This window comes from Fistularia commersonii, chromosome 19, assembly GCF_037954325.1.
Source record: "Fistularia commersonii isolate RoL2024-O1a breed Wild chromosome 19, RoL_Fcom_v1.0, whole genome shotgun sequence".
NCBI classification, from domain to species: domain Eukaryota; kingdom Metazoa; phylum Chordata; class Actinopteri; order Syngnathiformes; family Fistulariidae; genus Fistularia; species Fistularia commersonii.
In genome coordinates this window covers 7132672-7148358 of record NC_141302.1, presented here as the reverse complement: position 1 = coordinate 7148358, position 15687 = coordinate 7132672, and the positions used below count along the sequence as shown (strand labels likewise).

The 15687-nt window shown below is 37.7% G+C and overlaps 1 protein-coding gene across 1 annotated transcript in view; it reads right to left on the bottom strand.

Annotated features, from left to right (window-relative positions):
- LOC147223615 (glucosidase 2 subunit beta-like) overlaps nt 1-15687 on the bottom strand; it is a 153097-nt gene that overhangs the window by 86622 nt on the left and 50788 nt on the right. The window contains exon 9 of the mRNA XM_086166435.1: nt 828-891. Within this exon, the coding sequence (XP_086022561.1) occupies nt 828-891 (64 nt within the window). The remainder of the gene's footprint in view (nt 1-827; nt 892-15687) is intronic.

The window sequence follows — 15687 nt, the reverse complement described above, 5'->3', positions numbered from 1 at the left end:
CCTCTCTCACACCAACAACCTTCATACCCTCTCTCACTAATCCTATCACATATCCTCTCTCCTAATAATGGTAAAAACACAGTAATAAAATATATACAAATATATATATATGTGTGTGTGTGTGTGTATGTGTGTGTGTGTGTGTGTGTGTGTGTGTGTTTGTATGTATGTATATGTATATATATATATATGTATATGTAATATATATATATACATAGTGTTATACTTAACTAATTTGGGGGGTGACTTCAGATTGAGGCTATCTGAAGTCAAATAATAGTTTTAAGTGGTCGTTTTAAGTTGATGAAAAACACAAAGCAAGCAGACTATACCCTGTTCTTGTGTCTGAAACACAAAAAAAGAGACAACCCTGTCATAGTCAGGATGAACAGCTACCATCCCACTCAAAAAGTATCAAATCCTGCATTGTACGTAGGAAGAAGCTAATCCGTATGTCTGAGATTTTTTTTAATATATATTGTGCCACAAAAATACATTGCACTTAACAATGCATACTCCTCATTGAAGGCTGTTGCTGCTGCTTTGTGTTTTATAAGAAACAAGCAAATTCTCACCACAGAAACATGCTGTTTGTGGTGGGCACATTGATTAAATCATGTGCAACTTAAAAAAAACAACCTTTCAGTAGAGGGATCAAAGAAATCTTATCCTATCTATATCAACATTTGATACACACAATAATAATCAAACTCCATTAAGCTATTCATGTATGCATTATAATTTGCATGCAAAGATATAAAAATGATACCAAATACAGAACGACTGCAGAAGATGCACAGTAGAAGAGGGTAGAGAGGAAGGGTTACCTGTGTCAGCTGCTTTTAGCAATGGATCTTCATCCACAGCAGTGCCTGCTGGTGTGTCATTGATCTGTAAGCACATAATGGAAACAGAAAGGGAGTGAAAACAAGGTCAAAGATCTGTGCACTAATTAGACCCCAGGTATCACCAGCATTAACGTATAAAGAAACAAAAGCATCTGAACGTGTGCATGTATATGACATAATAGCAGAAAAAAGTGTATTCAAAGCCTATAAAGACAGTGTGTGTTTGATATTGCAAACAGCAGGGCTCCTTCTGTGCTTTAGGGGTTCCCAGGAGCATTTGAAAGACAGTTAAATGATGAAATACAACATTCCTTGATGTGAGTTCTCCATTTCAGGCCGCATGGGGAAAACAGGAAGCACCACACAAAAAAATGATACATAAGACATTAATTTTGAAAGATTCCAGTCTCATCCTGGCTCCTCACCTGGTTGAAGGTTTTACTGGAGGCTAATCACTAAATCCTTCAAAGAGTAAATATTGTTACTTGTCATGCCACGGCAGTAAATTAGAGGCACACAGAGTATCAGAATATTGACATTTATCTCTGTGACTCTACCTGAGGTTAGAAAATGTTTTGCTGTTCAAACCAGAAAAATAAATCCCCTAACATTGTTAAATATTGCAAAGCATGTTTTTTTTCCTGAGTGCATGCGGTGCTTTGGAGGACTTAATATAACAGACTACTTACATATGGAACAGGAAATGCAGGTTTGATCTAGTGCATGCTCCATATTGCCTTTTTTTTTATAATGTTTTTAAATCTCACCTAAATGTCATTTTTTTACAGCCAGGCACACAAAAAGAAGAAAAAAAAATGGGAAAACATGTCATGGAGATAGGTAAGACTTTCACAGCAACAACCAACAAATGTGAGGCACATGAAATTCTGACAGTTTGTGGTAAGCAGGGAAATTCTAAAGATTTCAGCAGACTAGATCTATACTTGATTTGTTGATATATTATTATTTAGAATTCAGGTAATATTGATCCAAGTGAAATACTCAAATGAGAGCACTATTTCAGATTCCTGCACGTTTGGATCACACAAACTATTCTGAATACTTCCGATGCAACATTTTGTTGTTAGCATACAACAAGATGTGTGAAAGAATAAAAAAAAAAAAATGGTACTACATGTGGATGAGGTAAAAAAAAAGGCAGAACTCCACTGATACCTGAGACAGATTTAAATGTTGTTATGGCAGAAATGTTTTCGAGACAGCACAGTTGGTAGAAACCAACCAGACATCAATGACACCAGAGAGATGTCACTCAACAACAAGACTGTTTGTGAATTTGTAAAAGTTAAATATTAATCTATAAATTCGGTCTGCAGATATATCGGCTGGGCTGTGAAATATTCTTTAAATTTTGTTTGACAAATGCTGTACAACCAACCACCATTACACATTGTCAGTTGGTTGCTAATGACTTTTATTTATGGTAGCATCTACGATGGTAAATTATATCATTTCTACCTTACTCTGGTAGTTATTTGTTTTTTGCTTTAATTTCCTTTTTTTAGGATACACTTTAAAAATATCCATGTATTACAATATAAATGAGGAACAAGGGCGATAGTCATTGTTCACTTTGTGACAGTGGCCTCAAAAGCACAAGTCTCCTGCATACATTGTACACCTGTGAGAGGAAGAAATAATGGAAGCTTCACTTCAAGCTCAGACCTGTCAGTCTACCTATCTTTTCATGTCCACATCATTCTCCAGTTCTTGTTTGTGTCTGAAAACGAGACACCAAGCGAGAAGCCTTCTAGCAGCCACATGCGCCGCTCCCAGAAATCAGCATGCAAAAACTGAAGCTTGCTCTTGAAAACTGTCTGCCTTTGAAGGCTCTTTATTCTTCTTTCTGCAGCTGCCAGAAATGTGTGTAGTGGTTTAGACATACAATGGGCGCATCGCGGGTATTAGTCCACAGAGAGGTGGGCCTAGTAAATTAAAAGATACCCAGGAAGAGAGTAAGAGATATCCACATACCCAGGAAGCTCCTAATTAATTGACAAGCAGATATTTCTGAATTTAGAATCATCAAATAGACTTAATTTTGTTCCCAAACCACCATCCGCGCCAACCCATCTTCCCAGGCGACTTACTTAAGAGACTTATCTTATAAATACAGCCCTAATCAAAATAAATGACTAAAAGCTCTAAGGGAGTTGAAGGCTATACACATTTACATCAGAGGAACTAATGCAAATTAAATAGCTGCCTGTGCACTGACTTGAGGTTCAAACCACAGAGAAGCCTAACTTATGTAATGCCTTCCATTTTTGTTTTTTTTTTTTTCCTTTTCTCAGTTTGGCAGACCTATATTTATGACAGCCAAGTGGGAGAGACTCCTTCTATGTGTGCGTTATGTTGAATTCCCACAGCACCACGCTCAGTTGGTGAGTGTGTCAAATTTTACAAAACATAGTAATGTGTCACCTGATTTTTGTCTTTTTTAAAGCTTGTTGCTTGTAATTTGCATTTGGATACACCTACTCGGTATACATGACTTTCTATTATTTACAGCCTGACATTTTTCACTCTGGGTACACATCTTTTCTAAAGCATAACAATAGCTGATTTAAACAGCATGTGGGTTACAGTCCATGTTACAACAGTCAGTGATGCCGGGCTGAGTTGACATGCAAAGATGGATGGATCTGGAGTTTCACTTTAAGTCCAAGTTTTGGACAAATGTCACTGTCACAGACACCAATTTAGTGCAGATAGTGTGAAACCACTCCGTACAGGGTAAAATGTCTTATGTGTTTATATAAAACTAGTATTTCAGGCATGGTCGTATAAAAGGAACTGGATATAGAAACAGTGCTGGGCACCAATGTAAAGTGGCCATACCACATCTTTGCATGCATGACATCCATGTATTGACACTGACTGTCATTCTTGACCTTGTTTAAGTAGAACAATGTATCAATTTGGTTTTACGTATTTACCTATTTTAATCTAGCGGTCCCTACAATATTAAAATATTTTACCCCAATGCAATTTAGCCAATGGTTAGACTGAAATTGAGCCGTCCCAGTCTATTGAGACTCAAGTTCGATTGCTCCAAAGGCCACAGAATGCTGAAGAATATATAGAGGAATGGGGCGATTTCTTTTTTTTGCCATCATGTGTCATTGAGCTTGCCTTGCAACCAAATTAATCTAAGTTGTTTTTATTTCTCTCCACAGATCTAATTCAGAATGATTTCCACAGGTTCCACTGGAGGACAGGTAAAAATTGAAGAATAATAATGCACAGAAAATTTCCTATATCCGAAATAGTTGTGTCAGCTTTAGTGAAAACTATTATGTCCACTATTATGTCGCTATTGGGGAAGAAAAAGCGCTGCACTTCCTACCTTTCCATGAATTAATTTACTATGCATTTGACAGATATAACTAAGCAGAATGGTCAGTACAAACAGGCCCGAGATGGCTAATATCACACTCAGCCTGCCTGAGGAGCACGGAGGGATAAGTTGCATCTTTTGATTATGTCATTGTTTTGGATATTGAGTAAAAAGAGGACTTTAATAAGGAAGGAGATATTCAGATAGAGACTGATCATCTTCATTATTTCTATGCATGAACAATAGGGAAAAAAGGCATGGAGATGTTTTTTTCTGTTTCTTCAAGTTTTCAAAAATCACTGACAGCTCTATCCATCCTTCAAGTTTTTCCTTGCCGTGTTCAATTCAGGGTAATACATTTACAAATATATAATATAATATATATAATATATTTTTATATATTTACAAATATATAAAAATATGCATATATATATATATTATAATATATATTATGTGTTGGGGGGTAACTTTTATGTTTTGTAATTTCATTACTATGTCATTCAGATTTTGTAAAAGTCTGACACCAACCTGAATCAATGTAAAAAGAAGCACTGAGCTTTTGCAACCCTTCCATGCAATCTTTGCACAGCTTCACACGAATGAAGGGAAGACAGTTGAATTCCACAAGATGTCAAAAATGTGTAATTGTCAAAGATGTCAAAGAAATGTTTTACACGAGAATGAATCCCACGAGATGTCAAAAATGTGTAATTGTCAAAGATGTCAAAGAAATGTTTTACATTACCTACTTACTTAATGCACCACTTGAATTGACTCAACTGACAGAGGTACCAAAACTCCAGTGTAGACAATAAAGTTGTTATAGACACACAAATAGTTTATTTTAACGGAGTGGAATTATTGCCTTTGATTGCCTCTCTCCTTGATAACATCTGAAATCCCACACTGCTTTTTTATTTTCTAATTTGTTGCATTGCATTTTACAACACAATAAAGCTTTGATCATAATCGGTTGCAGGCGTGAGTAAGTGAAGAAAGTTTATTACATCAAACAAAATCAAAGAACCCATTAGATACCTGTGTACCATTATTTGATTAGCCACTCCTTAAAACTGCCATAACACATTGGTGGTGCATTTTGGATAATGGCTTGCATCTCCTGTCCTTTCCACAAAGTCTGTTTACATTTACTTATTTGCAATGTAAGGTTCACTCATGTGTGACGTTAGTAGCAGTCAGGCAACCATGACACTGAAAATGGTTACTAAGACAGCTACCACCATGTAGTTGTACCGAATCTATTTAAAGTAATTTAATCAAACATAAGATTGGAAAGCCTGTTTTCTGCTGAACGGTCAAGTTGCAGCTAGTAGCGATTACCTGGCCTTTACTTAACATGAGTCAAAATGCTTCTTGTTACATTACAGAGGGTCCACTGTGGTCAAGTATCACAAAGTATTCAGTTGAACCAAAGGCAAATTTGGGTGTGTGTGATGATTGCAGTGTTCCAGGGGAAAAGGCATCTCTGTTGCAGCCCACAGTTTGAGGTTAAATGTTACCGAAGCACAATGTTTGCAAAGCTTGGCGAATCTCTGGCTCATGACACTGGCGATAAAGCAAACAGAACCTACTGTGACATTTACAGAAATCTTTGCAGAGTTTAAGTTTTGGTCAGGGGGGTGGAGTGGAGGGTCAGAATGGACCCAATGTGAACCTTTTATGGAGCTCCACACTAGCCAAGACCTCATGACTTCTTCATAAAATAGCTTGTTTGTCTGGGATTTCCTATCTGGGGTTTCTGGCACCTCTTACACTCTCCAAGGTTTTGAATGATATTTGAGCTTTGCAATGTAGAATGTATGTATGAGCCAAACGATGTTGGTTTTTCCTTTACCTTTTCCTCTGTTTTGTATTTTTGTAATGGAAGACTTTTGCAAATTTCTGATTGAGATTGTGAACTTTCTCTCGGATAACTGAAAAACCTTATCTGATAGGATGCAAATATATTCAATGATTTGTGACATGGATGTTTCAAGCCAAACAATAATCACAAAATGCTGATATTTTCCGCAAAGAACAGAGCAGGAATATGATCTCAAAAGAGTGTTACAATGGTGATGGGGAGGCCTGGAGAAACGGATATTATTTGCGGCACATTTGACACAGTTGATGTTATCCTTTATAATTCTTTGAAATTTCCCTCAACATAAGTGAGATGTCTTTAAAATATGTCAGCAACAAAAATTATATATACTAATTAATAACTTACTAACTTGAACATTGCATCGAAATGTAAATAGATTGTGCTGTTTACAGACCACGATGAGTCCAAAATCTCTAACACAATCACATGGTCTGAGTCTGCAGGATATGACTCAAGATTGTTATGAATGCAAATAACGGAAATAGATTTTCTAGTATCTGCATTACAAATTAATTTCCGACAAGGGACACCTTCCCTTCACAATTATGGTTAAACCAGCGCCTGTAAAGGGGCCTTTTAATCATTCATCACATATCCACGGACCTGAATATATTTTTCCTTGCAGAGCTGCAAGAAGCTTCCGGTTAGAAAAAAAAATGGACAAAAAAGAAAAAACAACCTAGAACATAACAAGGTTCCACAAGACTAATAAGAAAAACTTCTCTACAGTCATTTATCTACACTCCAACACATAAAACTTCCTATCCTACAGCTGCTTCACTTTTTCTTCGGCAATTTTTTGGCGAGTTTCTATGCTGCCTGCAGGTCATCTTTGCCCTAATTTACATGAAGTAAAATATTTTTAACTTGTGACAATTCGCCTTTGTCATAGTGTTATTCAGTACTAGGTTGCCTGTTATTACACAATGCTTTGAAATACTTCACTTCACTTTGTGTTCAACTGTTGTGGCAGTATAATGATGTACCTGCTTCCTCAGCTGAGAGGTATTATTCACATCATTCTCTTGACCACACAGGAGTGAACTTTCCCATTGTTATACTTGCTGGTTTTCTAATTTGATAGTCCAATTGTGCCAACATTTTAATTGCATTCCTGTACTTGCAGCATTTGCATAGCCCATTGTAAGTCAGCCATGTTTAGATATGTGTTGCTGGCAGCGTTTAAGAGTAGATCAAGACAGCACAGGCACTGTGTGGTGGTGTAAATGTGCATATGTGTGCCTGAGAGACAGAGTGTGTGCTCTGTGAGAGGTAAAATAATGACAGGCGAGAACAGATAGCTGGTGAGGCTGAGACGAAGAAAGCACCACATATTTTGGGCCTCAGGCTGGGCAGCTGTGAGACACTTCTTCTCTCTTATCCCCTCTTCCCCTGGTTTTCCCCTCACTCCTTCCACCCACCCAACCCACCCCCCTCTGCAGCTCTGTTCAAACAGAGGACAAAGACACCCTGAGTGGTTTCCCTTTTCCGATCCCATACATGCCTGGTGGCACTTTTCTCTTCTGTATCTCCAGCTCGCAGCGGGAGGAGTGAAGGAGTGACTCATGCTGGTTTTAACAAGTGAATCTTTTGATTAATTTTAATGTCACTTCCTCACAAATATTCTTCTATGAGGAGACGTTTTAACAATCATCACAGTACAGGTTTGTGCTTTTACAAGACTTTGAACAGATTAATGAAGGTGTGAAATACTGAAAATATAATTCTCAAGACATTTTGTAGTTTTTCCCCTTTAACTGTATGACTCGCCTTTTCTGAAAGAAACATGTTTAGACTATAAATCATGGTGAAACACTCGAAAAGCTTCCTGTTGTGAATCCTTCAATTTTAACTGGATCTCTGGGCTTGTCAGAGAGTTTATGGTATTTCAGGGTGAGACGATAAGATGCTGCTTGCTAAAATTATTTTTTCCCCTATTGCCGGTAATTGTAAGTAATTATTCTTTTTTATTTCAATGACAAATATCAATTTACCCCATGAAATAACTTCAGGGAGCACCTTACTTGTATCTACTCTCCAAAACAGTGGTTGCCAGTGAAATACATATAACACTGATATTTTTCATAAATCAACCAATAATTTCTGGTTCATTTCCTGCACTTCTCTCTCAGCCTGCTGAAGAGTTGTTGAGCAAGACACTGAACCCCGAACTGGTACCCTGCTGCTGTTCAGTAGCTGTCTTTTGCTCATGGTTCATCAATAATTGGTTAAATGCAGGGGTGAAATTTCAATTTCAATCAATACAAACACATATTTATTCATTCACGATCTGTACTGCTTATCCAGCACTCAAGGTTTCAGGGGGGTTTGGAGCCTATCCCAGTTATCTTTGGGCAAGGGGTGGGGTTCACCCTGGACCGGTTGCCAGTCGATCACAGGGCCCCGTTTGGAAACATACAACCATTAAACCCTCATTCACACATCTGGGCAATTTAGAATCTCCAATTAATCGACAGCATGTTTTTGGCCTGTGGGAGTAAACCAGAGAACCCGCTGCACACACTGGGAGAACATGCAAACTCCACAGAGAAGGTCGCCTGTCGGGACCAAACCAGGAACCGTCTTGCTGCAGAGGAAGCGCTAACCACAGCATCGTGGGAAGGATACATTTTGTAAAAAAAAAAAAAAAAAAAAGCCTAAACGATCCTGTTCCAAGGATATCAGCTAGCCTTTAGAAAATGATGACTAAAATCAGTATATGTGTAGTAGTACTATGCCTTTTGTGATCTTTCTTGTGTTGTCAGTGTCAGGGGAATTGTTTCATAGATAGAGTTTGCATTTGTAAAATGATACAATCACTCGCCTACCTGAGATTAATTAGAGAAAAAAAAAAATCATCTTTTTGGCAACATCACATAATGAGCAGTGTTCTTGGACGTCATAGGAAAAAATTAATTTCCAGATTTTACACATTCTCAGCACCATATTTTAACATCAAGCTAGTATGAAATTGGCATGAAAGTATGTTCACTGAGTACAGCATCACTGCCCTTCGGCAGGCTTCCAGAACTCTCCAATGAGACTAGAATTGTTTGCTTAAAATAGCTTAACCCCCCCCAAAACTGCTTATCATGTAAAACTAGTGTAGCCGGGTACCAATATAACACCTCACCGCAGAGAATGAGGATAATAGGTGACTCTCAAGCTGCATACTCTTCCTCACAAACAACAGACACAAACACATTTATAAACGTATGGCAAATTTATTTGAAGTAACATTGATGATGAGACACGATTATATGAAAATGAGGGTCACACAACATGTTTTATACATCAATTGCTCTGTCTGCTGTATTCTGGGACACCAGTTCATGTAGGATTGTGAGCCAATTAAAGTTCTTTAATCTAGGAACATTAATGCATTTCTCTGTATGTATGCATGCATATTGGATGGCTATCAACAACAGGGAAAATGGCAGCTTGTGTCTCGCTGTCACACTTTCAGGTCATGCCAGTTGGCTTCCCTTACGTGTGACAGTGGTGAGATCCAGAAAGAGCATGAACAAGAAAATAAAAGCGCAGAAGGGGAGAACATGGCAGCTGAGGACTACCACTTCTACATCAAACGAATGTTGTCACAACAGAGCAACAGAGCCGCCCCTGTTAACTGTGACACCATTCAGATGCTCGTCACACCGAGCAATGCAAGGCGGAAACCAACTGTAAGTCATGCAAACACCGTTTACGAAGTAGGAAAGCATAAAAGATAGAGAGAGAGCAGCATTCTATGGTGGCAACAAAATGAGCATACTGTAATGTTGTAAAATCTTGGTAAGTACCATGGAAAGGCTGCATTTTCTCATCCTTCCATGAAATTGAATACCGGGGAGGTACATGAAGTGTGCCTTCAATAACGGTATGGGCAGTCATTCAAGCTTGAGAAATATAATATTGAGAGATTGGCATCGGTGTTTGAGTGGCGCTGAAAGAACAACAAAAATGATTATTTGGTGTTATTGTTTTATGGTTGATCCAGCACATTGCTCTTAAGCGCAACTAAGTGAAAGGGAAAAATGAGATCATATTAAAAGGTAAACACAGATGGAATCACTCCTCATTCTGGAAAAGTGAAGAGATATTCTGTCATGCCAAAATGACATTTGTTTTTTTTTTTATATATATTTGTAGCAATTCCCCTTGATGTCACCATCAAAGTTTGCAAAAGAAGCAAAGTGTCTGCATGATCCTAAAACTGTGAAATCACATCATTAAGTGCTATAAATGTTGCAGTCTGTGCAAAAACAGATTTGTGTCCATATGTTGGCATTTTAACTAACAGTATCAGATGGATCGGCAGAAGTTCTGTCCTCGAACAAAAATTAAAGAAACTGCAAAATGATCAGCCGCCAGACTTGCAGCTGAGAGATTCGTTGTCTGTAACAGAGGGAAAATGGGAGGAATAAAGGAATAGGAGTGTCAGGAATAAAAATGAAAAAGAAACGCTGTCTCCTAGTGGATGCTGGTAGCTGCGCTTGGCCCTGTCAGCCATCATCGCGTGACATTCTCCCGGCTCGACACAGTGAAAATGAGGCAATATACCCCATGAAATATTCACCAAAGTTGTGTTTGCTTAAAAAAGAAGAAGGAGGGGGATGAAATGTGCTGTAACAGATAGATGGATGGAGGTACCCAAATGTTCTTGATGTCAAGTTTGCTTAGGCCTCTTTACAAAGAGTGGTGACAGAGTGCCCAGCAGGGGGTTCCATTAAATCATCACACAAATGGAACCCTAACAGCACGGGAGCCCCCTTTTCCAAAAACTAGTACAGTCTTTCAGCAGCACTAAACTATGCCTCCCGTCCCTCCAGCTGGTATTGTTTAAGACTATTAATTATTTGCATTGTTCATGATGAACATCATCCAACGTAGCACAGCATTGCAACTGTGGTTTTTGTTGTTACTGTAGGTAAATTATGGATAGGTGATTCTAGTGTCCATTTTCTGTCATACTAACCCTTGCTGTCTATTTGAAAATACACTGACTATAAGGGCTGAGACCAACTGCAACCTCTTGCTCTGGTGGGAAAATGGGAACGGCAGTGTGAGTGTGCTTTCACAAGGCAAAAATCACAATTACAATGGATGACAAAAAGGAATGAGTACAGACAAGGACATTCAGTCTCATGATATGGGATGGCCAGAACAGAATCATATTCTGCTGAAGTATTATTGGCTCTACGGCTAGCAAAATTCTGGAAACCCTTTGAGGCAAGAGGTGGCAGGTCGGAGTCCTATTAATTTACAGAAAAGGCTAAATAATTGGCTACTAATTAGGGATCGTGACATATCTGTTCATCCATTAGCAATGTTTGCTTTCAAAGCAAGATTCACTGACATGCCTATTGTGTTTGTAATGGCTGCCATTTCCATTACAGGCATAATGTAAGTGATGTTATCATGATGAGAAGGGTAAAATGAAAATACAGCAGTAGCTGCTGCAGCTACTGTGTTGCACTTCAACGTAACACAATTAGACACAGTCTCTTCGCATCTCAGTGAAAAGGTCAAATCTGTCACCGGTCTTGATCTAACACATTCTACAACACACTATTGTCCTGATCAGGATTCTTGATTTGCACAGGTGAAAAAATTGACAGGATGACAGAACACATTATAAGCTTCTTCAAGCTTATAAAACTTGGTAATCGAATTGGCAGACAGACTGAGTCCATTGAAGAGCAGAGTCCATGAGGTATGGAAATTTAATTGCTTTTGAGAGGTTTACGAACTCTCAAGATTTTAAGTGCCATACTGGTGTATAAGGGCCATACAGACACTGACATGGCTCTCACCGTCGGATACACAAAGCCTATTATGACAAGTGATCAGCTGGTTTGTTTTTGACTTCTATTTCTTATACCCCCCCATACACATATAAATATATATATAAATGTTTCATATTTCATGTGTCTAGACTTAACAGCCCTCTTGCTAATGAATATTTAATTTAATAACTTACCCCTGTGTATAATCCCGCTTTTCTTTCTTTTTACAATATTAAAAATGATCAGTACCTCCATTAAAAAAAAAAAAAAACACATCTTTACACAAGCTATACTTTGATGAATGGATCCTATTTAGGACAGCCTTTAACTTGTTATTTCATTCTACATTATATGGTGCGGTATACTAATTGGAATGTATACATAATGTGCTCACACTAATCAAAACGCTCTAAAATCAATGTCTTACTTGAAATATACAGTATGATTCACCTTCTTGGAAGTGAATACCAGCCTCTTATCCTGTAAAAAATGTCTAATGCAGGGAACAAAGTTCAGGACCAAGTTGCTGCAGCTAAAAATAAACTGTGCACATAAAATCACCCCAGACAGAGGCCATATGTATTTCAATGGTGTTTTCATTAAAATATGAGGGACCTGCGTTTGCCTTTTAATTCACATTCTATGATGGAGCAACACCAAGATAAGCCAGACGGATGTTGAAATCTAATCTGAATCCTAGTGTTTTTGTCTATGGAAATGACTAGTTTCTTATCAACAGAGTGGGTTATTTGAGCAGATTCTTGCTCGGGCTTAGAGAAGGGACTCAATCAGTGCCGCCCGGCGATAGGCCTCACTTTCGTCCTCTCCCTCTCTCATCTTTTTATCTGAGAAAGCGGAAATGAAAGGATGGTATCTCGTTCTTTCTACATCCTCAGCTCAGGAGACTGAGAGGCATGGACGATTTCTTTTAGGCCCTGGCTGTCAGTTCATAACCAATGGTTTGTAAACCCGTGCAGCAGTTGAATTACCAATACTTCCGACACAGCAGATATTTTGAAGTAAACAATGGAAAATGTATTTTTTAAGGCAAAAAGACTTACAGTATTCACATAGACAATTAAATTGAACACAACTGTAGTAAACATTTGATTTCCTCATCTAAAGTAATCATATAACTGCATTTAAACAGTATATTAAACTACACATGTGTGTAAATGTGTTTAAACCTGCCTCATCATAGCCGGCCATCAAGTAGGTACAGTGACTATTTCATTAAATCAACTGTTTCACAAAGAAATATAAGTCAACAACATTTTCTAGTGTCATTAGAAACCAGTTTAAATATGTCAACCAATAAAATCAGTGAGGCACATTACAAGATGTACAAGAAAAAAAAATGAAAAAAAACAGTTAACTGTTGCAGAGCCATCACTGTGACTGTGTTGCCTCTCAGGATGTCTCACCCCTTGGGAGGAAGTATCTGGTGTTTCCCTATTTCAAATACTCTGAGTCCTCCAAATCCTGGGATACATACATGTAAGACATTTTGTCCTCTTCTCAATTCCTTATATAATGTAATACCTGCACCACAAATGTAAATATCCCTCTTCTTGTGTATAGTGCAGAGTGCCTGGTGGCCCGACAGGTAAGGGCTTATAAAGAGTGCATTACATAACAGATAATATACTGCATATCATCCATCTCCCATCCAGCTCAACTCCCAATAATCCCTGAAAATGTTTATCTGTTGTCCATGTTTATCCATTCAAGTCACACTCTCATTATTCAGCTTTACAGCCAAAAGAAGGAGTTTACCGCATAAAGGAGTCAAACATAATTCATCATGCAAAGGGCTGTGGCTGTAAGGATATATGTCATGTTTTGATTCACTGAAGGACAAACACATAATTCCTCCAATCTGCATAAACATGGGCTTCTCCGAAAAAAGGGGGCGTGGGGGGGTATGACGAGCAAATTAATCTGCCCTTTTTGACAGCTAAAACAGAAGTCAGTCAGGCAGAGTGTACAAGCAGATGCTTGTCAGTCAGAGCACCTTGTGTAAGGCCAGACAACACCAAATCTGATGCTGCCACACATTGGAAGGTAAAAGGTGGGAACAGGGGGATGGAAGGTGGTGCAGCTTTCAGTGTTCATTCATCTGAAATAGTGTCCCCTTGAAGCCATTCTGGCAGCAATGTATCACAGCAGGCGCTGACCTTTAAATGCTATGCACAATTAAGCTAAGCTAATAAATACAACTGTGGATCTGGGCATTTGGACCAGAAGGCAGGTTCTGTGAATCACCTTGGACACAAGCAGTGAAAAGTTCCTTGTGCTTTGTGTATTTTTACTGAGCCAAACTGAAACAGTTCTTTGAAATGTACACAAAAAATCCATGTACACAAATAGGAAATTAAATGAAAGGGTTTTATACAGAGCTTAATTTCTATTCAATATGCAGTATTTCTTTATTTACTTATTCATTCGCGCAATCTTTTTATCTATTTGTACAACCATTCAAAACATATTAAAATACTTGACATAATTGGTAATACTGTGGCTATACATTTTAATAATATAGTACTTATTATTGGAGGTAGATATTATTTACAAACAGCTCAAAATACAAAAATTCAAGTTCTACAACATTAAAAATGATGATTAACAATCATGGATTCATCAATCCATAGAACAGGAGTAAATACTTGCTAGATTAGAAAAAAGCCGGTGCATCATTTAAATACAGAACAAAATTGCAGAATACACAACAGAGGACTTAACCTGTTCGCAACCATCTTTCAACCATCTTTTTCAGATCCAAACCACATTCATTTTAGATAATTAAGAATATCAATTGAACTGTTTCCTTATACTTGCATGAAAAAAGGTATAACAGTCAGGGAAAATACATATATATTTGTATATACCAATTTTACTGACTATTTCATAGAGAGATTTATCTCTCTGCATTAAGTGTGACATTTCACTGGATCCATCACTTAAATCTTTTAGTGGACAATATTTGTGGATGAAATATCATCTATACTTCTCTTTTGCTAAAAAATTTCAGCAATATTACCAACACTCTCCAGGAGCTAACCTTCGAGTGCCCTGAAAGCTGAATGGCAAGATGTCATGTTTGTCGTAATTAAAATGTACTGAAGGATAACCTCAACTGTTTTTCCTTCAGGTAATATTCTGCTCACTCATTCTGTGTTTCAATGGGTGTCATGTTTTTCCCCAGAGGAATATTTCTATCATCAAATTGTAAGTGTGCAAAAACTTGTGATGATGTTTAAAAAAGGTTTACCAACATGAGGTTATTGTAAGTAAAGTGGTCAACATTTAGTGTAACATCAACATTATGGTGCATTTATTCGATTGTGCACATATCGCTTTCTAGCTTGCGTAGTAGCTTTAGTGAAGACTGTCAACTATTTCTATTTGCTTTTTGTTATATTTAAAACACTTTTAATAGTGGTTCATTGAAATCCACTGTTACTGTACGGATTTATGATAATACATCATGTGCTCCTATGCATCAGTTCATTTAGACATTTTGCAAGGCTCTGTAATACAATTCCTCAACACAAATACCTGGATCTTCCTGCTCTATAAACCTCTGTTTCATATCACTGATTTTCAATAAAATCCTCTGGGTATGACGAATCTAAAGACCTGTGAGACTTTATTTTAAACCTGTGGTGGTATCTATTGGCAACAAGTAATCCTTGTCTACCTGCATAGTTTTTGTGAAGCGGAATACCAACAATGTTCTAAAATTCCTCCTTAACAACATCTGTGGAAATTGTACTCTAATAAGGCCAATTTGGAGTTAAAACTTAT